The sequence below is a fragment of the Mustela lutreola genome, chromosome 13 (genome assembly GCF_030435805.1).
Source record: "Mustela lutreola isolate mMusLut2 chromosome 13, mMusLut2.pri, whole genome shotgun sequence".
Lineage (NCBI taxonomy): Eukaryota > Metazoa > Chordata > Mammalia > Carnivora > Mustelidae > Mustela > Mustela lutreola.
Genome location: NC_081302.1, coordinates 73,569,732 through 73,595,075, shown reverse-complemented (window position 1 = coordinate 73,595,075; position 25,344 = coordinate 73,569,732). Strand labels below are relative to the sequence as shown.

At 37.6% G+C, this 25,344-nt stretch overlaps 1 protein-coding gene across 2 annotated transcripts; it reads right to left on the bottom strand.

Annotated features, from left to right (window-relative positions):
- Positions 1 to 158: 158 nt before the first annotated feature.
- Positions 159 to 24,924, bottom strand: HSPH1 (heat shock protein family H (Hsp110) member 1). Of its 2 annotated transcripts, XM_059144142.1 has the most exons (18): positions 24,461 to 24,924; positions 21,883 to 21,940; positions 19,862 to 20,002; positions 19,035 to 19,157; positions 16,765 to 16,864; positions 15,411 to 15,544; positions 14,735 to 14,979; positions 13,745 to 13,973; positions 12,188 to 12,294; positions 11,804 to 11,937; positions 9,694 to 9,902; positions 7,866 to 7,997; positions 5,248 to 5,385; positions 4,246 to 4,371; positions 2,929 to 3,036; positions 2,708 to 2,827; positions 2,158 to 2,319; positions 159 to 1,063 (listed from the first exon to the last, which is right to left on the bottom strand). In XM_059144142.1, exons 1-18 carry the CDS (start codon positions 24,565 to 24,567, stop codon positions 857 to 859), a joined length of 2,580 nt encoding a protein of 859 aa, XP_059000125.1. In that variant the 5' UTR covers positions 24,568 to 24,924; the 3' UTR covers positions 159 to 856. The 2 variants fall into 2 exon arrangements, with proteins under 2 accessions (XP_059000125.1, XP_059000124.1); XM_059144141.1 differs by lacking the exon at positions 7,866 to 7,997 and having other exon boundaries at positions 24,461 to 24,702.
- Positions 24,925 to 25,344: the final 420 nt, after the last annotated feature.

Here is a 25,344-nt window from a genome sequence, read left to right as displayed (position 1 = left end):
ATATATGTTTAATGTAATAAATATGCCATTTTTCTATCAGGAAAAAGCATATGTAAGGAGCAGCAAAAAAGGAAAACTGGATTTTCATAGAAAGTAACTTCATTTTTGCTACAATTTATACCTTCCCCCTCGAGCTGCATTTTTTAATGACAAAACCGTTTAGAAATGACACCATAAGATGAACTTTATTTTAAAGCTCATAAAAGGCTTCACAATATCAGTTACAAACAATCAACATTTCTTCCAATTTACACCTTCACATGACAATGTACTGTATAACAAGAGATATAGTTGAAAGTTTTTGTTCTGCATGCTGCTAACACATTTCACTAGCTTTTGCTTTACTCGTTGATTTTTAATATCAAAGCAAAAAGTCATACTCTATTGGACAGAATTAATATTAGAAAGCCCTTATGAAATCAGACTTAGTCTTGTTTATAAACATCCATACCCACACACATGCTGAAATGGAGAGCAAAATGCAAGAAAACTACCTTGGCAGGAACAATGCTTCAAGATTTTTAATCACAGCCCTCTTGAACAAGCAGTACAGTTTGTTTTATTTTCTCCAAAAGACAAAAGTCAATTTCATCCTCAGTGATGCAAATGGTAATACTGCACAGAAGCTTAGTATGAATTCACAATTCCACAGGAATCTGAAAGTTACCAAGGCAATTTTCCCTTTTAGGATCATAAAGACTACAGACTTAAGCTTTTTTTCTCTTTCCATATAATACACAAAATTTCTAAACATCCTTAAAAAAGAAAATATAAATAGTCTCAGTATGTTATGTAGAATCACATACTATGGCAAAAATATTTTATTCATTGAAGGACTAAGCCAACGTAACAGTATCTAGTCCAAGTCCATATTAATGGAACTCTTCTCATTAGGGTAACATTCCCCATTCTGATGTGGAGGCTCAGCACCAAAATTTTCTTTGCCTTCTAAATCTTCTTCCTTTTTATCAGTATTTGGGCCATTTGGAGTTCTTTCCAGCTTAGGTGATTCAATTTTTGGCTTGGGTTGTGTTACGACGGGTTCACAAGTGTTATTCAACTCCTAAGCAAGGAAAACAAAATTGGTAATCAGGTTAACTCTGGTCCATCCAGTCATTTTCAATTATTTTCCTAAGACACCACCTGAGCTATTTATTTTTTCTATCTCAAGGAATTCAATTTCCTCATGACACTTGCCCAAAATTATGGCTAAAGTCTGGTGAAAACAACAGTGAATAATGTTCTATGATGAGTCAGGAACCTGGCAAGGTCCTCACATACTTCATTTAATCCTCACAATAATATTAAAAGGTAGAAATTATGATCCCCACCTATGAAAGATGGTTCAGAGAGGATGGTTAACTTAACCTCAAGATCAGGTAACCTAGTAAGCAAAGAACTGGGATTCAAGATTATAGCCCCCTGACTTCAAAGGCTCACAATTCTTGGGGCTCCTGGATGACTCAGTTGGTTGGGCTTCCAGTTCTTGACTTCTTTGCCACAGGTCATGATCTCAAGGTCCTCATCAGACTCCGCACCTTGGAGTCTGCTTGGGATGTTCTCTCCCTCAGTCCTTCTGCCCCTCCCCCTGCTCACATGCTTTCTCTCCAAAATAAATAAAATCTTAAAAAAAAAAAAAAAAAAAAAAAAAAAAAAAAAAGGCTCACGATTCTTTAACTTTGTGTTTCAACATTCTTCCAGAGGGAAAGCATCCCTTGGTTTTCTTCTCAACTTTCTTCAAAGCCTCACACACTCAGCAAGGCCTTCCTTGATAAAATACCTGAGTCCTTTTCCAGTGCCCAGTATCTCCTAACCCTTTGACTACTTAATTTTTGCCCTCAGCACCTGACCTCATCTGATACACTTCCTCTCCTCGTTTGCTGTCAAGTCTTCCTCGAACCAGCAGGTTAACTGCCACAACGGCAGTGACTCAACAAATGTATTTGTTGAACTGAATAAATAATGAAAAAATGGAAATTTAAGAGAAACACATACGATCTTCTATATTTTGTAGTATCAATAATGAACTAATAAATCTGGTCTCAATCAGGATGAGGTTAAAGAATAGTCAAAGAAAGAGTTATATTTAAGGTTCACAGGATTGCAGCTTGAGTCCCTAAGGAAACACAGCACCAAACATTAGACAATACTACTTACCTTTATTTTTGCTTTAATTTCTTGAGCACGTACAACTGGATCCTGATCAAGACTCTTTTTAGCCTGAGCATTCATGATATTGTTCATCCACTCCATCACTTCATTAACAGACTTCTCAACCTTTTTCATCTCAGATTCATCAATATGATTATATTTCTCATCCTGAATGGAAAAAGAGGCATGGTCATTCGGTAGACTTAAGTATTTAAAAGTGGGGCACCTGGGTGGCTCAGCTCATGATCCCAGGATCCTGGGAAAAAGCCCCACATCAGGCTCCCTGCTCAGTGGGGAGCCTGCCTCTCCCTCTCCCTCTGCCCTACCCTGGGGCTCATGCTCTCGCTCAAATAAATAAATAAGATCTTTTTTTAAAGAAAGTATTTAATAGTAACCTCTAACCTGACCCCATTTCCCATGAAGTTCAAATCTATCTCTATACCAAATACAAATACCAAAAACAAATTTCTCATGTGTTCACAGTGAAGGTTCCTCAACTTAGTATCAGTTTGCAAAAATCTAGGGTAGCTTCCTTGCAACGCACAAAAAGACTTACGTTATTTCTGAAGTCTGCAGCTACCTTGGCATAGTGTTGCAGCCTCTGTCCCAGTTCTTCAAACATTTTTGGTCGTTCCTCAGCTTCTTGAAACCGAACTTTAACTGGAGTGCCAATTTTCTAAAACAAGATGTAATTAAATTAACACTTGTCTAACTGCATTTTGAAAGTTTGCAGTCTAAAACACAGGCACCACATCCTAGGGGGAGAGAAGGACCTACCATTAATTCTTCCAACTTGTCAACATATGCTTGTTTAGCTTGGTCCTCTCCCTCTTCATAGAGCCAGTTTTCAGTCTCCGTGAGCAATCTCAAAAAATTCTGGTGATCCTGTATATGGAACATTAAGAATCCATACCAGTGGCAACTTCACTTTAAATTCACAACAAGACGAGTCATCCTCAGAAGTGCTAAACACTAAGTCACCAATCTTATTTCTAAGAAAGGCACTCTGATTAGCTGGACTCTCTTTACTGAAAAGTATCAAGGAACAATCTACTAGTAAAATCTACTCGTAGATTTTACATGAGATTAACAATAATTTCTTGGCTTCTCTTTTACACGGAGACATTGTTAAGTCCGGTAAACCGCTTACAGACTTAACAATACCGTATCCCAGAGTCTATTTTTGGACAATCTATACACTGAAATGGAGTTATGGAAGAACAATTATCTTTCTGCTTTCCAAAGCAATTAGGTTTTGATGAATTAACTTTCTATTCACTCCCACAATTATCAAAGGGAAATAGGCAAGTTGACAATTCAATCACTGAACCTGAAAAGAAAAATCATTCCTAACCAATTCCCATAATGTATTTCTACTCTAGTCTTGGGAGGTCTACGCACCTTAGGTCATCTCTCCTTCAGAATTCCAACCACAAGAAATCCAGGAAATGTCAGGGCAGAGCCAAAAACTAATGCTTATTACAAGGTAGCCCAAGGAACTTAGAACTAAAATAGACCTCTAAGTTGAAATTCTTTTAACTTCAGAATTAATCCCGAAACCATCCCAGATTTGTATCTAGCCAATTGTTTTCTAAGCCTCATTTTCACAGTTCTGCTTCTGAGATTTACTCAGAGCCACACTGACTTTGGAAGCTTAGAAAAGAGCTAAAGGGAATAGTCTGCCTGATAAATTTTGGAATGACTGGATGAACAAGTCTTCCGGGATAAAACACTGACCATAAGTAACCAAGGGAACCAGAGTCACAATAACAACAACAACAAAAAAAAAACAAGAACAAAAATGTAAGAATGGAAGTCTTTAAAACCGAGCATTTTCTCCTATTTACCTGTCTAGCCCCCAACCCTTTAATGTCATGGACTCTAAAAATGTTTGATAGGTTCTTTCTTTTGGAAAACTAAAAAGTCATTGGACAAGTTTGAATAAAACTACATATTACTACTGAGCCTCTTTCAGGACTATTCAAACAATTTCAAGTTTTCAAAAAGCTCATTACATAATCTAGTAGAGATTTAAATGTCAAATTTTACATGAAGCACTTTTATTATCTGAATGAAACAGAGCTCTACACATACCTGTTCACATATAAATTTTTCATATGGTCCACACAGCTTGTCCCTGAACTCATACACATACTCCTCCACAGCATTTTTAGCATCATTTCTTTCCTTCTCCAGTTTATCCTGCATGATCATCTTGCCCTGCCAGAAAACAGGGAAGATTAATTCCAGCCTTAGTCTTCTGCTGTCTGTAACTAAACGTTAACTAGACTCTGCTTTTTAAAATCAACAATTATACCAAAAAAAAGTGTTTACAGTTCTAATTGATACCTCATAAGTTTATAACAGATCTTATGAAGTTCTTCATTTACTAAAATATACACAGTAGGTTGTGACTTTTTTTTTTAATTACATGATAAATAACATAGCTTTTGCATCTCAGACTTAATACAAAGAAGAAAAAAATTCAATTCACTACAATTTTCTTTCCTTTTAGGTAGTTATATGGTTGTCTCCTATTGGGAGTAATATTGGCCAATATATAATGGTCACAGGATGCTGCAACTGTATTTGAAATCAAGGACTGTAAATTTATTTATCCACTTATTAATGAAATATTAATGAGGTGTAATTATTAAATTTCAAAACACAATGCTGCCATCTCAATAAAACAAAACTATACCTCAATTATTTCACATATTCTAGACTACAAAGAAGCACAGTGTATTTTAACAGAAAATTTAGTATGAAAAAAAAACATTTAGTGTGGCTTGAGGTACCAACTGTATTGCGCCCTGTCCTAGAACACAGTGGCATCCAATTTCTGTCAAGACCTTGAGCAATCAAGCAGAATGATCTAGAGTATAGATCTTTTCCATAAGGAGGCAAAAATATAAACACCCTTCTTAAAAAAAATTAAACTGAGAACCATTAGTTTTGGATTCCTCCTATTCTTAAAACTGTATACAACGTGGGGTATGGGAAAGAAGCACGGCTATTCCTCTATTAGGAGTATGGGTAACTGGGCCAACCAACTAAATAATTCCAGAATGGAAAATAATTACCTGAAGTACTTACCTCTGTCTCAATATACATGTTAAGAAGGTCTTTCCCTAATTGCCAGACCAAGTTGGCTTCAATAGGCAGCTCAACATTCACCACCTTTATTTTGGGCTTTTTGGCTTCTGGAGGCTGGTCAACTTTCTTTTCATTTGCCTTAGGAAGGGGTAAAAAAAAAAAAAAAGGAAAAATTCCTAAATCTTCAGAACAACAAAAAAATCTCCCTATCATACTTTCTAAAAATAAACTCCCTAATATCCTGAACTGGAGGAGTGCACATCATCTAATTCCCACCCACCCATTTTAAACCAGGCTGCAGCTACAACTTAAACATGTCATACTTTCTCTCAAGAATTCACCAGGATATTTTTCTCTTTGCATATTGAACTTAAATTTAATCTTTCCTGCTAAAACTTTTCTTCATACGTCTTTAATTTTTAAGCCTGTATGCAATGCCTAGGACTCCAAAAAAAAGTCTAAACTATTATTAAATTACCACATCTTTAAATACTGTCTAGAATCTAACTAACTAAAACACACTGTGACCAAAGATAAACACATTAGGATCACTTCTATTCCTCCTTTATACTTCAGTCCCTCCGTCCCAACCAGGTATTATATCTGATTCAATTGCAATTAGCACTATACCGATGAGTGCCTTTTAAAGTTTCCTAATGAATTTGGGGATTCTAGACACATACAGATGTAAATGTATGTATACATATATAAATTATCTTTATTCCTACTATCTGCCTTGGAGTCATACTCCTTTTCTTAAGCAAACATAAGGTAAAAAAAGAGACAAAAGAACCTTAAAATAGAAAATGAAATGATGCAGCAAATGCTAACAGTTTGCTGCAGGTCTTTCAAAATATGTAAATACAGGGCTAAAGAAGTAAGTATCTCCCATGGCCTTTAATTTTCTAAGACTTTTCTATGTATTCCCCTTTCTACACGTTCCTACTAGCTGAGATAACAAAGAACACAACTTAGGAAACTCAGCTGTGGAACAGATTAGAAAATAACAAATGGGATAAACACACACCCTGAATGGCTGGGATAGTCAGATAGGAAGGACTAGCCTATCAGTACAATAAGCACCGCCACAGGATAATTCTGAGAAGTTAAAAACTTCAGAACTCTAGGCACTTCACAGAGGAAACTGGAGGACTTGAAAAAGGTTCAGTGGCTTGCCTAAAATGACGAAGACAGAGATGGGACTAGAACTCATGTTTCCCAGAGTTCAGTACTCCTAAAAGTCACAGGTTCAGTACTCCTTAAAGTCACAGGTCTCAGAAGTGTAGCCAGCTGTCTCACCAGTAAGGATCTAGTCAATCAGCCTGCAGTCCCAATCTCTAGCACACGAGAACCCCCCATTATACTGTGCATGCTCCGGGGCACACACCACAAGGAAAATGAACTAGAGGACACCCATCCCTCATACAACACAGGAGTACAACAGATATTTGGAAAACAAATGGATGACAGTACACACATAGCAGTTAAAGTCCGTGTAAGACTCTGACGGTACAACATTAAACCAACTACTGACTGAACCGATACATCACAAAATGGCACTCAACAAGGAATGGATGAAGAACCCTCCAAAGGGGTGTGTGAGAATGTTCCAAAGGGCTTGACACTGGCGTTCCCACCTACAACTATGAACATGAAATGGTACTCCATGTCATGTTCAAGACAGGCACTGAGACTACCAGCAGAAGTCAGTTACTACTCAACATTAAGTGAGGGGAGGGACGGGACATTAAGGAGCTGTTGTGGCAAAGAAAGCAATGCTGCTCCACCATCATCATCACGGAACTCTTTACGGGGAGAAAAAAAGCAGCTTTCAGAGTCAGGAACTAAAGCTCATATTAGGATTCCCACAGGATCAATCAGGGCAGGAGATTAAAAACGAAATGTTTACCAAGTATAAAACAATTCTGTGATTCATCTTAAGGTAAGAGAAAACCAAACCACTAATGAAAGGTTAATAATTTACATGCAACGTGTACAAAGAGTGAAGTTCTGCAAAGCACAGAATGATCTGGAAGAACAATGTCAACTTCCCAGTATCTACACGATTATGAATTTTAAAAGGTTTGATTAGAAGCTGTCATTTTTCAAGGGACAAGCACAAATATTTAATTTAGCTTCTAATACATACTGTGGAAACATGGCAAAGAAAAATGACTTTGAAGTACAATCTGGTTATTAGCACACTATCATAATTAATTTAGTTTTGACAGGTGATTTGAGAGGAGAAAAAAGTTTACTAGACTCCTATAGCCCGTGTATTTATCACTCAGACTAATTCAAGTGAAAACTCCTCACATTAGCAGATACCTCTGACATTAGAGAAAATAAGACATGTCATGCATTCGTCTCTTGTTGCTTGGAGTGGCAGTTAATCAAGAGAAGCTATCGTGTCTAAAACAGGATATTCAATTCCCTTAGGTGGGCTTGAGTACCTCTAACTCATTTTAATTGATAAACACATAAAAAACTGAAAAACCAAAACCCTATACAGAATAAGGTAAGTTGGTGCTGGCTCTTGAAACTGCAAATTTAATGATATCATTAATGATCACATGTTGCAACATTGTCTAAAGGAATGAACTAGAAGAGTCACTCACTTTGTCAGCATCTGGGATTTTGTTTTCTTCAGAGGTAAGTTCAGGTGAAGGGGGAGACTGTGAGGTTTGTTGACCATCAGTTTGTACCTGGGGCTGTGTTCCAGCTTCACTGTTGTCTTGCTGGATATTTTTCTGAAATGAAAGCCCAGGCACAAAGGATGTAGAAAGCAGGTGTACTTATATAAATTTAAAAGGTTACAGGGCACCAAAGACAGTACACTCAATTTCTGAAATCTTAATAGGTGGGTGAGAAAAGATACTGGATAAAATCAAAATAAATACAAAATACTTGAAAACTCCTTACAACTCTTAAACCTGTAAGAAATTATTTGAATGAGAGCAGTTAATATTGTTAAATAACCAAGCAGTAGGCATTTTGATTGATGTGATGACAACCAAGAACTCTCCTTTAGGAAACTTTGATCTAGCTTTGTAGAGCTATAACTCGCAAAAGCACAAGAAATAGATTTACTCCAGGCCTCTCTCCCAGAAACAAGATTCCAAAACTGAAATTCACCAGCAGCCATCAGCAACATATCGCCATTTCAATGAACTGAACATTTGCATAAAAAAGCCAACGATCAGTCATTCAGGGATTCCTCATTTCAGCTTACAGATACCCAAGGCTCCTCCTGTCCCCACCTTCTTTTTGTGATTTAGCTATTTCCACTTCAGAAGATCTCAGGATAAAGATACATGCTATGTGTTAGTAGACCTCAATCCCCAATAAATCAGTGCTTGCTCTAGTCCTTTCCCATCTTTGGGAGAAGCCTGAAACATTCTCATTTAACTACTTTCTGTCCACCCTGAAGGCTCTCAAATTTTTCTTACAGAGCTTCAAGAGTCTAAGGCAGACACTGAAATAAATATTCAGAAACAAGGCACTCATGATGTAAATATCCAAAAAGTACAAAGAGATTGATACAACAGGCATTAGAATAATGGTGTCCATAGCCAAATGGAAAAGTATACAGCACTGATCATTTAACGCATCATTTTGCAATTTTTAAAAGTGAGAACAAACCTTAGGCTCAGATACTAATGTTCCTTAAATGTTCCAGGAATAATAAGGATACGAGCTGTCTGACCACAGGATACCACACTTTCTCACATCTTAACTAAAACACTGTTCACTTGCCTCTCCATTTAAGCTATTTCTGATCATTATCCAGAAGTAAACTCTAACAGCTAATCCATCTTGAAGTTTCTTAAAATTTTTCTGTACTCATACTAATTGGAAGAACGTGAACAGTAACAACTTTCTATATTCCATGCAGATAGTTCTCTTCCTTCCCTCCCACAATTTAACAGATCACGCAAATAAAAGCAAACAAGTCCTGAAATACCAAAGCCAATTTTGCAGTATTTTTTTAAAAATCAGCTTTAATATTTGGTATATATTCCAAATTTTTTTTGTCTTTTTCTTTTTTTCTTAATCATCAGTCAAAACTGCCTTCTCATATGTGGTCAATGCCTTTAACAAACAAAATTAACATTTTAATTAAATTTGTTACATTTTGTTAATTAAAATTAACAAAACAAAATTATTACTTTGTAATAATTACACTCTTATTTTGTAATGTGCCAGTTCAAATTAGCTACATAGAATTTAACAATAATTCACCAAATTCTGGGCCATATATATCATCACCTAGCAATGCTATCATCATTCCCCAAAATTCTAGTATATATGCTGCCGAAGCGAGCACGTCATTCCCCAAAATTCTAAATAAAATTAAGAAAAATGTGTTTGAACCCTTCCCTACTCTTTTCCTATAGAGTTAACTCAACTATATATCCCAACTCAAAGGCTTATCCACAAACTTACATCAGTGTCTGAGTTTTCTGCTGGTCTCTGATTAGGACATTCCATGTCTGCTTCAACAGAAGACCCTTCATTCTCCTCAGTTGGGATCTTCTCCACCATGGATGCTGTAGAGATGGTGAAAATGCCATGCGTATTGACTCGCACTTTGACTTTCACTCTCGATTTTTCTCCGTCTTTCTGAGCAGAAACATTCTGAACTATGAAACGGCCTAGAACAAAAAGAAATGGACAATTGTGAAGTTAATCTAAATGTCTGTAAAGACGACAAAGCTTCAAAGTACTGCTATTCCCAAATCTTCCCATTTTCTCTACCAACTGAAATAAAACCTATCCTACTAACATAAAATAAACTTAGGTGTATGGTACTACTCCAATACTTGGAATTAGTGTTAATATCCTATAAAACCTTCAAAGGCATGGCACTTCTGTGATTGTTTTTATTTAAAACAGATTCTGTAAGACAGATGACAAGAAGTCCCTGCCTCCTCCAATCCTATTTCAATAAACATAAGCGCAAACTAAACATGAAAATCTGTTAGCAAGTGTAAGGCAGAGATCTCAAGTGATACTAAGCATTTTAATCCTACAGAGTCTTCAGGGAAAACTGTTTTCCTGAGGGAATAATCAAAACACTTTTCTATGTGTTAAGTAGGAGAGAGTCTGATAAAACCGGATGTCAAAGCCTGAAATTATAATGCAAAATACAGTAGTTGTAGTGCATTTCTGAGTAGGAGGTAAGAGTATGGACTCTGACCCAGTCTCTGGGCTTGAATCCTGGCCGTGTAACCCACTGCAAGTTATTTAACCTACCTATGCTTCTATGGATTGAGGTGATAAGTGTTTACAGTGAGCACATAAAACCACAGAACCAAGTGGTATATGTTAGCTATCATATCCACTAATAGCCTTATTATTCCAGAGGTCACTAAACCAAAATTAAGTATTTTGAACCTAGTATGCGCAAAGCACTATATGGGATTCGACACCTTTATATTTAAGGTGCTGTTTACACAAACACAAGAAGTTACAGATTTAATTACCAGGTCAGTGAAAGATATTAGAATAGACATTCAATAATTACCAAATCACTGGGGCTCAGGAAATAATTACTGTTAAGACTCATTTAAAGAAACAGCATTCACTATGGGGTATCCGAGATGAGTTAGGAGAAAGAGATGTAAGATTGTTCTTTAAGCATGTGCAAGCTTTTTAATTTTGGCAATAACATTGATTTAATGTCGTACTAAAAAGGCTTGGATTTTATCCTTTGCATGATGGGGAACTAATGCATAGAATCCAACCTATTAAATTTTTAGTCTCTATTTAACAATTTCTCAAGCTAATTTCCTAGCAATAAATTTGTAAAAACGGTTTAAGAACCAAAAAAAACAAAAACAAAAACAAAATACAAAAAAACAAAAAAACCACACACACACACAACAACAAAAAAATCTCTTCTGTGTTGAACATTTTTGGTGTTAAGTGCTAAGAAAGAAAACACACTGGTCAGGTTAGACCTCTACAAACAACTTTGTTATGAAAAGGTGTGGGGTAACAGTGAGTCCTGAACAGATCTTGCAATATTGGAAAAGTTTTACCCTCAGCCTGGGAAAGACACATGGCCACTCAGGAAGGGATCCATAGCTCTCCCATAAATTTCCAGTTACTAAGAGTCAAAACAGATGGACAGCACCTAACCTCTCAAGGAAAAATGTACCAAAAAAGATGTACTTTTAAAAGAGATTACAATAGAAAGGTCCATTTGAGAAGCTGCTGCAATGGTGTCTGAGCCAGTTTTAAACTGGAAGTAACATTCCACCTAGAAGAAAGGTTAGTATTAAAAACAGGTGGTGATGCTTTAAGCAGAGACTGTATCAGGAGAAAAAAGACTGACATGTTTCAAGACACAAACACATGGATGTGACAGCAGCACTAAGCAAGTCATTTCATCTCTACAAGCCAATTCATTCATCAATAAAAGGAAGAGATTTCTTCATCACCATTATTCTAAATTGACAATGACTTTACATGGAATTATGTCCCACCCAACGTTACGGAGAAGAAAATTTTTTTACATTGGTACACTATGTCTTTCAAATTAATCGCTTACCTATTTTTGCTTCTGGATATGGAACTCCTTGAGGATCAGAATAGAAAGCTTCTAGCTCAAAAGGTCCCCTTCTCAAGAAAGTGAGAACTTTGGAGAAAGGAGCAGCATGGTTTCGACTAAATACTTCGTGGACCCTAGAGGAAAGGAAAAGGCATTCAGTATTCCAAGCGCTTAAGATTATAATGCTACACAAAACAGAATAAATGATCTGAAATTACCAATTCTACCTCACCATTTATTAACACCAAAATGAGAAAACTATTTTGATAGGTTTGGTTGTTCAAAGACTCCAATTGGACTCATCAGACCCTCAACTGTAAAAGTCATTTGTTAATTTTTTCTCCTTTATGTTAAAATAGTTATCTGAATAAACTTGCTACATACCCTTCAGTATCTTCTGAATCATGGTTCCACACCAGAGATATTGCAAAAGGAACAGCATCTGTGATGGAAAATTCTCTAACTTTAAATGCCGGGGAAAGAATTGCACACTTTAAAAGAAAAAGAAAGGATTATCATAATATCATGAATAATTGCACTCATCTTTTAATATAAAGCTCAATTCAAATTGGATGGTAAGTTTAAATTCAAATTCAAAATTGCTTACAGTATATGTCATCGTAAGTACAAAGAACAGAACATCTAAATACTATGCCAGTCACTAAATATAGACCAGTAATACAATGGATCTCAGGATGACAACTGTTGACCAATAACAAGTTTCATAGGAGCTTAGTTAGGGAAAAAACCACTGGCCTTGCCAGGAATGCCCTGATAGCAATCTCAATTACAAGCTGTACCACTCTGGAGTCTGTGTGTGTTTCCACAAACAACTCTGTCCATATCACCTTTCAAATGTCTAAAAAACTTTTGAAAAAGATAAAACCCAAAATGTTCATATTTTCAGGTAATTTTATGAAGGAAACAATGGTAAATTCAAAGTTGAGGTGGAAAACACCCAAGTGACAGGTGGATTTAGAGAAGTCACATAAAACTGAACAAATACACAAGTAAAGTGAAAGTCAATCTCTGATTAGCACAGGATCCTTCAAAAGAAAGGCCAAAATAAGCTCTACTTCTAAAGAATTGATAAACTTCCAATGTTTTGGGGAATTAGAGCCTTAGTTAAGGAAGTACACTCCATTATCAAGGAAAAAACAGAAACAAAAACCCCAGATGCATCATGTGGATACAATGGACTACCAGCAGTAATGAGTACATATCCTTCCTTTTTAAAGGAAGGTATAGTCCTTCTAAAAACCTTTGTGTACAGAACCTCTTGCTGTTTTGTATTAAAAGTAACTGTGCTAGCTAGATTAAAATTTAAGCATGGTTATCTTGAAACTTTGGTTAAAACTACTTGGTGACTATAATATTATCCTAAAAATAAATACTAATTTCCTTATCAGCAACTTCTAGTTTTGGTGCTTTCACTTTGCCAAATGAACTTAAGCCTCTGAGTGGCCTTCTTACTTGATATGTAAGTTACAATCAGCTTGAAGGAGGAGGAAGAGCTGTTTCCTAAGACCACTTGTTAACTAACACTCTCAGCAAATTCCCCCCCACCCCGATCACTTCCTCCTTACACCACACTGCTGTTCCAAATGCCCTCTCTGTGCCTGGGAAGTACTGCTACCACCACACAGCTAATTCATGCTTGATTCTTGTGTTTCCTGGGTCTCCTCAGAGTCATGCCTGTTCCTGACCCACAGTTTAAGAAACAACAGCTGCAAATTTCCTTCCATCAAAAATTTCCTAGATGTTCCAGATCTGAAGATCCGTTTCCCCAGAGCCTTATGGCTGTTGTTTGGAAGTGCACTCCCTCAGGCTAGCTAATTAGACACAGGGCTCTGCCTATTATACGACCTCATCACAGTGAAACAAAGCAGAAATGGTTAGAGGCATGAACACCAAGAGAAAAAAGGGCTGAGACAGCAGTACCTGTAGTGCACATCCTCTAGCCACGGCTTCATCTGCATTGAGTGTTGTGCTAATGTCTTTTCCAAAGAATCGGGCAATTTTTTCTTTCACAGCTGGAATTCGGGTAGTGCCTCCAACTATCTCCACAGCACTCACATCTTCAACTCGGAGCTGAGTCTGTTCCATCAGTGAGTAAAGGGGAACTTCTATCTTTTGCAGGAGGTCGGCACAGAGTTCTTCAAATTGTGCCCTTAATAAAGAAGAGGAATGCTACTAATCTTTGGAAACATTATCTTAAAGCCAATATCCTGACCAATTTTTTAAAACAATATTAACCCAATGAATTTCCTTTTCCTTTGACAACCTCAATTCCACATGGGTCAAGTTAAACTGTACTATAATCTGTAATTTTTAACATATATATAAATATACAATACAGGAACAGAAAAGAGATGGGGGAGAAAATTAGTTATACTGGTATTCTTGGAAAAAAATCACTTTTATATTAAGACTGCCATTTTATTCCTTAAAACTTTTTTGGTGTGTAACCATTATCACTAACTGGCCTAGAAATACTAAGAAATGATAAATACCAAAAAGACTCCACCATAAGGGCACCTAGCAAAGTGCCTGTTTTAAAAAAAAAAAAAAAAAAAAACTTTGCATGGGGTGCCTGAGTGGCTCAGTTGGTTAAGCATCCAAATCTTGACCTTGGCTCAGGTCATGATCCCAGGATCGTGGACTGAGCCCTATGTTGGGATCCCCGCAAGGTGTGGAACCTGCCTTAGATTCTCTCTCTCCCTTTGCTGCTACCCCCACTTTAAAATAAATAAAAAATCACCTCTCTGCCGAAGTGACCCTAGTTTCTAATGATGTGAATAGTCCTAGCGACGGTAGCACACCGTCTTGAAAATGGAGGCCAAGACTCTCAACACCATAGCTAGACAGACACCTGAGCCATAGTTTCAGCAGGAAGTTTCTTCTATTTAATCAAGAGAATTCAAGACGCACCTGTTCATCTTTCCCGAAACATCTTTGTCATTCATAAAGCACTCGATATTCAGTGGTAGGTCTGTGCTGTTAGAACTCATTAACTTTTTCAATTTTTCACACTCTTGATACAGACGAAGGAGTGCTCGTATTTTGGATTTTGCATCCAACTTGTACTTAGTTTTAAATTCTGCACAAAAATGTTCCACTAACTTTTCATCGAAGTCTTTTCCTCCTAAGAAAGGATCGAAGGCTGTTCCCAGTACCTAATTTAGTTAAAACAACATATAATCTGGTTATTTTCATATTTTTAACTAGAATCTTAAATACTGCTACTCAAACAACTGAAGACTACAGATCAAGACTGCTACTTAAATTACAACATGAAATCCAAGTCAAGAGAAATGTTACTACCAAAGCCAAATGAAATGCTAAATCTCTGATTTACTTTTAATGATTACATAGGATAATCTTTAAAAAGCTGCTCTTTCTTAAGCCAGAATACTTAGAAGTATGCGAAGATAATTACATCATCTTTATAGAGAACAACTTTAGGAATAATTCTTTGCTAATATCGTTACCCCAAACTCTTCATTACCAAGAAGCAAAGTTAAGAAGCTCGGTTGATTGAAGTAAAATGATAAATACAACACATTTAAATATGTTTTGGTCACTGAGTTCTAATTTATGACTTTACCTTCAATTTTCCCTTGTTAAAGGCACAGGCAGACACTTGAAAAGCTGAGTGTCCCATATCAACAAAAACTACTATCCGAGGTTTCTCATCCAGGCCTGGAAGATCCTGCTTATAGATCCCGTAATTCAAAGCAACTACCAAAAAAATTAAATTAAATTAAATTAAAAAAAAAAATCAATCAATTCTTTGGTTCACATTTTCTTACCAATTTCATCATTACCAAAATAATTACACATGCAGGAAACCTGACTATACCTCAAACGCTTAAAGGTGAACACATTTCTTTTATACCTGACGTCAAACTAATTTTCATGCCATCAGTAACTTGCTCCCTTTCTGATTTCCGAACAATGCTCTCTCTATTCACTTTGCAATGTATGAAGAGATACCACAGAGAAAATGTACAAGGTGCAAATACAATGAAATGTAATCACAAACAATAGCAGTCTCGTCACATAATACTTACATTTGAACCACAACCTTGCTTATCCAAAAAAATTAAGAATTTAATACATGACTACAGCAACTGCAGTTCCTACCAATTTCTTTTTAGATTCAACGCAAAAAGCTGATCTACCTTAAAGAGACTGTTAGCTTTTTCTGAACTTCTAAACCACTGTATTTCTAAATACATATAACCTTAAGAACACAACTTTATTGATACTTTTAGGAATTTTAAAACACATATTAGATGTGAAAGACATACATGTATTAGATATAAAACACGTGTATATTAGATATACACTGGAAAAAAGTCTTATTTGCTTTGTCTGAATACACTACATTGTATAATTGACTTTTTGTTCACCTGTAATCTTAAAAAACTAGTAAAGGCTCTAGGAAGAACAGTCATTGCTTTGCTTACCACTATATCTGTAAATACAATGCCTTACAAATGATACAGTTTAAATCAATATTTGCTAGAATATGAATAATCAATAACTAACTGCATATATTCAGGAAATATAGAAGGGAAAACTTTTTTTTTTTTTTTTTAACTTAATCAATACTTATAGTCAAGGCAGTTGTAAAGCCCCAAATCTTTAGGTTTTGGGAAAACTTAAATATAAAAACCACATAAGGAAACAAAGAACTAAATTCAATACCCATAATTCAAAAGATTAAAATATATACATAGAATTTAATGAAAACAGAACCATAAATCTGACAAAGTGTCAATTTCTCATTAGATAGAAGCATCTGAAAAGTTGGAATTCTTTAATTTCAAATCTAACCCTTTTTTTTTTTAACTAGGCTACGTTTCTACAAGTACATGAATTATATACCTGATATGTCTTAACTCGAGTTTTGATAGTATATTCACTACTACACAAAAATAGTTCTTTTCCCTTACCAGCTGTCATGTCATTCATAAGTCTCAGGCAGTTTAGACCAACTATTTGTGCAGCATCTAAAACAGATCGCCTTTCAGCATCTGTGAAGAAAGAGGGAACCTACCAACAAGAAAGGAAAGAATTTTAACTTGTCTAAAACACACACATCCGAATTCCTCACAACCACTTATAATTAAATAAAACAGTACAGCTAAATAGGTGCCTAGCAAAGTTACAGAACATAAACAGAACTTCCAGACTTCATTTCCAGCAAGTTCCTTAACTTTCAGAAGAATAATTACTTTTTAAAAAAAATGTCCCAAAATTATATTATCAAAGTAATTTTTATTATAACCAAATTTTAACCCAAAATAAAAATCAGGAGTATTCACTAAGACATACTGACAATTACTTTTTTTTTTTTTAAAGATTTTTTATTAATTAATTTGACAGAGAGAAATCACAAGTAGATGGAGAGGCAGCCAGAGAGAGAGAGATAGGGAAGCAGGCTCCCTGCTGAACAGAGAGCCTGATGCGGTACTCGATCCCAGGACCCTGAGATCATGATCTGAGCCGAAGGCAGCAGCTTAACCCACTGAGCCACCCAGGCGCCCCCTGACAATTACTTCTATGTAATAAAAAGCTTCAGGTGTAGGAAATACCATTTCGGAACCAGTCTTAAATTTCTGACAGCTGGAAATCACAGCATTAAGTCAAATTCTAATGTTAAATATAACTGAACTACAGGTAAATACTGAAGGAACTTAAAGATAATATGGAACTAATACTAGCATATGCAACTGCTCTATAGTTTTGCTATTCATTGCATTTAAGCATTAATAGGTGATGGGGTACCTTCTAATTCTATAGAACTGTTAAGATTACAAAAACATTTTTAGGCAAAGCCTGTTGATATTCTTAAAAGAAGGAAGAGCAAAAAACAGCTCAAGGGATGGGATGAAGTTTCTTATGGTGCGGACTTGTGCTTCCAGCTAGGTTAATTCTTTTGATCGCTTTCTAGGACAACACTCTAACTAGGACACTCTTCAGGAGGTGTGTCTAACAATACAGTCATAGAATCCTTAACTAACAAAGTACCGAAGGGAAAACTTAGTACAGTGGCTTTCATTTTTCCCCCAAAGTATTTGTAGCTGCTTCAGAAAGAGAGGCAAGAGCAAAAGTGGGTCTGCTCACCTTTCAAATCGGAACACCGCTTTCATCAGTTTTCCATATTGCTTATTCAAAAAAAAAAAAAAAAAAAAAAAGGAAGAACCACTAACTTGTAACTTAATTCTTTAATTTTCCCAGAGATTAAATACTATTTTTCCAAGCGACAACCAGACAGTCTTATAGAACACCTTCTGTCTTTTCTGTCTTGCAAGGACAGTAGGAGAAATTTTAGGCCTCTGAATCTACTCTTCCATTTCCCAGGATATATTGCCATAAAAGCTTTTGAACCGTCTGGGAAGGCCATGCTGCCCATGTTATAATGCAAAGACCATGCAAGATGCAGGGAACTCCATCACAGACTGTCTTGGTCCAGGGCATAACCACAGAAGATCAAAAAGTGACCCTAGACATTTGGGAGAGAATTTCCAGCTGCCTTTTTGGTGTCCAAATAAAAGATGATTTTTGTCCATTTCAAATACACCTTGATAACCTACCAACTGCCCACTGAAGGTAGTGGGCTTGTCAGTGTTAAAAAATCTTCTAAGTTTTGTGATACCTAGGTGTCTCAGTCAGTTAAGTGTCTGCCTTCAGCTCAGCTCATGATCCCAGGATCCTGGGATGAAGCCCCATGTTGGGCTCCCTGCTCAGCAGTGAGTTTGCTTCTCCCTCTGCGTCTCTCCCCACTTGTGCCATCTCTGTCCCTCAGGTAAATAAATAAAATCTTTAAAAATCTTATGTTTTATCACTACTAGGAGGTGACATTATAAAACTTCTAATGAACTGGTTGTCAGCTGATGGCAGAATTCTGAAAATGTCCCATTAAGTATACAAATAGAAAATCTGTTCACTGACTGTATTAGAACATTCCCCATTCAGCCAACCAGTCTCTTCCAAGGAGCCCTAGAGGAGACTCTGATTTGCACCTCCAATCAAGAACCTCTGCAACTTCGGCTAAAAATATCACTCAAACATACTCTGAAATGCTCCTGAGCGCTATGCTAATACAGTCCAGTAGGATTTTGATCTCTAGTAATAGAACAGTTTTCACACATTTAATACTTAAGAATAGCAAAAAAGGCAAATTAAAATAAAACACACTGCCTTGCTGAATTGTACTTACTGAAATAACACAATCTGTTACTGGTTTCTTGAGATTGTTTTCAGCAGTTTCCTTTAACTTCGTCAACAGCATAGCTGTTATTTGCTCCACACTAAAGAGATGTTCTTCATCCATGTACATAACCTACATTGAGGAAGAAAAATGTTTTAAACATTGTAGTACTTAAAACTACATGCTAATACTAACTTCCAAATATTATTACATTCTCTTCCAGAAAACCTTTATTGTTACAACTGTTAGAAAAGAAGAAAACGAAGAAAAAAAAAAAAAAAAGAAGAAGAATTAAAAAAAAGAAAACTTTTCTCTAGAGGTAAAGGGAAGGAAAAAAGCTAAGACAGATTTTTTTTCCCTCTACCCAAAGTACTAGTCAAAACATTACAGAAAGTAGTAAATTTCCACTCTAACTAAAGAGATCAGTGTAGCCATTATTATTTTAATGGTGACCCTAAGATAAAAATGCTTCTGCTAATTTAAAAATAGATTTCTGGTTTTGTTATACTACTGCTCTCCAAACAACTACAACTGGGCTGTCAAGGAATAGACTTTTGTATGATAAAATAACACAATTGAGATTTTTTTCTAACCAACACTAAGGAATCCTAAATTTTAACAATTATAAAGAACTTATGAGACATAAATTAAGTTACAGCAATATAATTTGAATAATTTTCAGGCATTAAGACATACCTACAGTTTATAAGAACTTGACAAAAAATAACTCATCTAATTAAGAACTTTAAATATTTACTAAGAATTAAGTGGTGTTTTGTTTTGTTTTTTTTTCCTATTTCCAACTAAGGACTCTAAGGTTGACCAGTCCATATTACCTTTATTCCAACTCCACCATTTTTCATTGGAACCAAATCATAACTTAAGTTTTCCTTCTCCTTCTGAATGAAGGGGTCACTGAATGCTCGGCCATGAAACCTTTTGAAGTTAGACACTGTATTGTTTGCATGAGTGATTTGCTGCAAAAGAAATTATAAATTTAATTTTTTTTCTAATTTGAACACCTATCAGCTATTACAATTTTACAGAAAGTCAAATGTACAACCCAAACCATTAATAACATAAATAACCTCTCTGCAACCCCCGGAAAATGCCAGAAGGTAGGCAGTGAGAGGGAACAGGAAGCAATACTGTCACCAGACTTTAATTTTAAAAAAGATTTCAAAATCTGCAAGATAAAATAAAAGATGGTGAAACTATCACTAAAGCCCTGAACAAACCAAGAACTGCACCCCTTTATTTCATTTCTTTTTCCCCACTAAACTTTTAAGTTTTATACCCAATGAATAAATAAGATCTAGAAGCACTACAAGTCAAATTACTTAAAAAAAAAAAAAAAAAGTGAAAAGTTGTTACAGTCTAGTAAATTGCTAAGTGGTCAGCACAAACATTTTGTGTTACAAAATACATGGGTTGGGACAATAATGGAACATTAATTATCTATACCAAAAAGAAAGAGGCAAGGATAATTCAAGAAGTTTCTAAGTGACTTAATGCTTTCAACTGTGTATTTTTGATGATTAGGCTCTGGATTGAAAAGTCCCACACTTCAGTGTACTTCACTCACAGAAGTCAGCAGTGGGAACTTTATTTAAAATACATAAATAATTCAAAGACTAAAAACTGAGGCTTCTGAAGTAACGAAAATCCCAAAACAGTTTCCTGTTTTTCTCTGCTCCACGTCTTTTAAAGGGAGGAATACAAGTTGACAGCACTAGTTTTTCAAACAATACAGAACTGAAGCATGTACTAAAATACATTTATATACTAAAATATGACTTAAAGTATATCCAGTAACTTAAAGACTAGATCTGAGCCTCAACTGATTCTCCTCATATAACTACAAAAGACTGCCATAGTTTTAGGTCTGAAATTATCAATATTCTAAATGGCCATATTCAGGAAGATAGTTACTTCACTAACGTGTTTCTTTCGAGTATATTATTTTAAACATACAGAGCTATTTTTCTCTCCCTTGTTTTCTTTTGTATCTTGTATCTCTTCCAACTAGCTTTACTGTAGCATTTCAGGGATTAGAATTTTGTTTCTCTTTCAGCAATGTTATTTTCTGTATTTAAATGAACTTTTCCAGTTTCTCTTTAAAAGCCTCTCAGAAGAGATTTGATATTTCATGTTCTTTTGCTTTAATTTTTCCTCCCCAACCCTATGGGCTCACCAGTTTTAACGTGAGGCCTACATGGAAGGGGCATACATAAATTTTCTATCACATTAATAACAGGCAAAATTAATTTCAGTAACTTATTTTAAAGCCTAATAGATCTAAAATACTATCATTTCAACATGTACTCAATATAAAATATTGAGGAGATACTTTATTTCCTTTCAAGACTTCAAACTCTCATGTGTATTTCATACTTACTCCACATTTGTACATTTCAAGCATATCTAATGGTTACCCTTAAGACAGCACAGGTCTATATAGAACATGCTCCCAGTCTTCATTATTAAATAATCTGAAAGTGCTTCTAAATACAGAACTTCTAGAAGGAATCTTTAACTCTTAAATATACAAGAAATTCCACATGAAAGAACTTCAAGTGTCTTATTTGTAATTTTTAAAAATTAGATAAATTACAAGGTGACAAAATTACTAAAAATTAAGGTTGGCAGATTAGACTGTTAAAGTGGTTCTTAGGAGAAGAGGCAAGCAACAGAAGGAAAAATCCCCATGTAAAGGTTCATAAAGAATACCTGCGTTACATTTCTAAAACTCAAAAATATGTAGGCTTAGATATTTCATATTCTTGTATGCCCTTGAGATTTTACCTTCAAAGACTCTCCCTTTAAAAAAATGACCAGAATTCTCTAAAGAACATACCTGATTTTTGGCTGCAACTCCAATTGTTCTGTTTTTTGATCCAAATGATATGACTGATCTAGAAGATATACAAACCACATGTCTCAAAACTGTTAAAAGGCATAGGGGCAGACATCTTTAACTGACAAGAAAATATAAAATTTCTTACCCACAGCGGGTGGTGGGGTGGTTTGAGGACAGCATAACTATAGCACAAGTTTTGGTCAGATACTCAGTGGAAGTCTGCTTAATTGCTACTCTGAGAATCCAATCTAGGTAGCCATCTTACCTAAAAAGTCTGCTCTTGGTTCAGGGGGCATTTTCCAATAGCTCAAATACCAATATAACTGTCCAGGTCCCCAATTATTAGGAAGTGCACATGAACTCTGAAAATACTTTGAATAAAAGGTAACATTAACTTGACCTTAGATACATGATTAACAAAATATATGGTGTTAATTTCACTTCTCGGTTAGCAACTCTGTACAAATCTAAGTTATCACTGTCATACCCACTGCTGTTCTGATACACCATTGGCCTCTTTAGGATCCAAAGGTTTATATAAACCCAAACAAGAGGGCCTGGAGGTTTCTGGAGTTTCAAAGCTCAAGAGAGGGTCTTATAGGGAAGACTATATTTGATGAAACCAAGTAAGAATGACACAGAGCAACTACCACAAAAGGAGGTAATAATTAGTTACATTAAGTCAGCCTTGAAGAGATGAAAAACGACTTCTGTGAGATAACCTTCTCGGCAATAGAAATGGAATGGTAGCACAGAGAGAAACTCAAAGTCTTGTCAGGAGGAGGTAAGCAAATTAGGTTTTCAATCAGAGTGCAGGTAGGAGTAATAGATGAACAAAATGGGAATATGCTGAGGGCATTAAACACCAGGCTAAATCAACTTTAAATTGGCTATTAAGGAGACCCCTAAACCTAAATTATCTGAGCAAGTACTAAACAGCATTCTAAAAGCCAGAGAAGTGTTCAAGCAAAGGCCAGAATCTTCCAAAAAAACAGTTTATCATTCTAGACTCAGAGTAACTATTCACTTGCAGAACGACTGAACTCATTTTCCACACTGAAATTAATACTGCCAACCCAGAGGAATCAAACATCTATTCCATCTAAAGATTAAAGGGCATTCCAATGCTGCCCTCTGCTTACCCTTTATAAGGACATATCTGTTGTTTCTAGTTTCACAATGGTCACTACAACCACATACACATTTTGTTCCTACTCTCATCTGAACAGCTTTTCTTCCTTTTATTGGATCAAAGAGAACAAAGATGTAAACTGTACCTAAGCATGAAAGCCCAACACTCTGTCTTTCCTACTATACTCCAATTACAGAGCCTTTTACACAGCTGAAGAACAGACTGTAAATTTGCAAATATGTGAAATCATGGAGTAAGTATTCCCAAGGCTATATTCACTGTCAAATATTTGCCCATTTTCTGATTTTCCATTCACTTTCAAAAATAGCCATCTGTACTCAAATTGTGACATATACAGTCATTCTACAGTCATTCGTTGTACATTCTACAGTCAGTCATTGGGCCTTAATGTCTCATTCTATGCTTTTTATCTTGGATTTAAGGCACTTAAAAAATATCTACATTAATTTCCCCGAGAAGTAAGCAATTGTTTTCATTAACATACATGCAGACATGTTTCATGTATTAGCTTCAGAAAATAAGCCCCTCGAAAAAGTTGCTTTAATAAAACGTTACCTTTGCCCACCTCCTGCCGCTATAGAATATGGTATTTAATTCAGTGACAACATTTATCCCCGAGTTCTAGCACAAAACCGTGCAATTCTCATTTTATCTCCTTTATTTAAACGGGGCAAAATTAATAAACTAAAACACGATTTAGGATTTCCCTCGAATGGCTCTCATAAAACGAGCAAAAGGACGTTTACATCCTCACAAATGATCCCAGGCACTAAGGCTGACAGCGTTAGCAACCACAAGTGCGCAAGAAGAGAGGGATCTGTGAAAGGAGTGATTCTCTGGTCGCTAACAACAGTCCACCCGCTCACTGGACAAGCAGCAGCGCACAGGCTCTGGAAGCTTCCAGTTCATTTCGAGATTCACGATGCGGAAGAAAAATGCTCAGAAGCCCCGCATCTGCGGTGCGCAAAGATCTGCTCGGAGGGAGGGGGACAAGCTGGGGGCGGCAGAGGCAGCTCAGAAAAGCCACATGGGGAAACGGGGGCGGCCGCGGAAAGGGCGAAGAGAGGCTTGCCAAGAAAACGAATAAAGTCGCGGGCCTGGCAGTAGGAAGACCGACCCCGAAGCGACGACCCTGGGCCACTCCACTCTAGGACTTGACTTTGGCCCCGTGAATCGCCAACACCCCCACCCTCCCCGCTCCTGGCAAGCCCCCACCCCTACTCTTGGGCAAGCGCCCTGCCCGACGCGGCCGCCGGTACCCAGACCCTACGGAGGAGCGCAGCACTCCGCACGCCGCCCTCCGATCGGCCCGGCGCTCGGAAGCCGGCCCGCAAGCCCCGGGTCCCCACGCTCCCCAGCCCCCGCCGGCTTTCCCTCCCCACTCCAGAACCCTTCCTAGCGCCCCCGCAGGCTCCCACTTACGGGGTGCACCGGTCACTGAACTCGTTGGCGATGGTCTCGATGCCCCCGGCCCGGGCCACGGCAATGTAGCAGCTCTGCGAGCCCACATCCAGCCCCACCACCGACATGGCCGGCTCGCGGTCCGCCTCCGCCCGGGCTCTGGGTCTGGGTCTGGGTCTGCGTCCGCGTCCTCCGGCCGCCCGCCCGCCCGCTCCTTCCGCAGCCGCTTCCTGCCCCGGCCGCGCCCGGCTCCCGCGGAGTCCGACCGCTCCTCTGTGACTCGGGCGGACACACGGAGAGTCGGCCTGGCTGGCGCCTCCGGCTTCCCGGGGACAGTGGCAGCTCTCAGAGGACCAAGCACGGAGGAAGGCGGCCAACGGTCTCCGCAGGTCGCTCCGCAAGCTCGGGATGGCGGCCTCGATCCGCACCCGCAGCTCACCGGCGCGGCGCTGAACTACCGGCCCAGAAGGGGAGGTCCCAGTTCCTCAGCCTTATGTATCGTACTGATCAGAACTTTCCAGAATCTGCGGCATTTACTCACCGGCGCCTCCACCGGCCCCTCCACGTGCCACTTCCGCTTCCTTCTTCTCGAGCCTTCTCGAAAGATTCTACCCAATGGGTGGCTGGTCCCTTTGGGGACGGCCACGGTTGCCATAGTGGCAGAAAAGCCGCTCCGGCGCGATTGGCTCAAGCCCGCCAGGCTGACCCACCTACGTCCCCGCCCGCCCTAGCCACGGACTCTTCGCTGTCCCAGTAAAACAGACAATGAAGAACGGAAAAATGGAAAATCGTAATCCACAATTTACTAGTGGGTGATGGCGTCCGACCCTGGGGAGGCTGATCGGGCGGAGACAAACCCCACTTCTGCGGAGACCCTAGACCCCCTAGACCCTGAGGAGGCCGAC

Coding starts and splice junctions, on each gene's coding strand:
- HSPH1 (XM_059144142.1), bottom strand. CDS start 24,567: ATGTCGGTGGTGGGGCTGGATGTGGGCTCGCAGAGCTGCTACATTGCC. Junction 19,158..19,861: donor ATGGTGGAGTTGGAATAAAG/GTAATATGGACT, acceptor TCCTCAATGTAG/GTTATGTACATGGATGAAGA. Junction 11,938..12,187: donor GATTCAGAAGATACTGAAGG/GTATGTAGCAAG, acceptor CCTTTCCTCTAG/GGTCCACGAAGTATTTAGTC.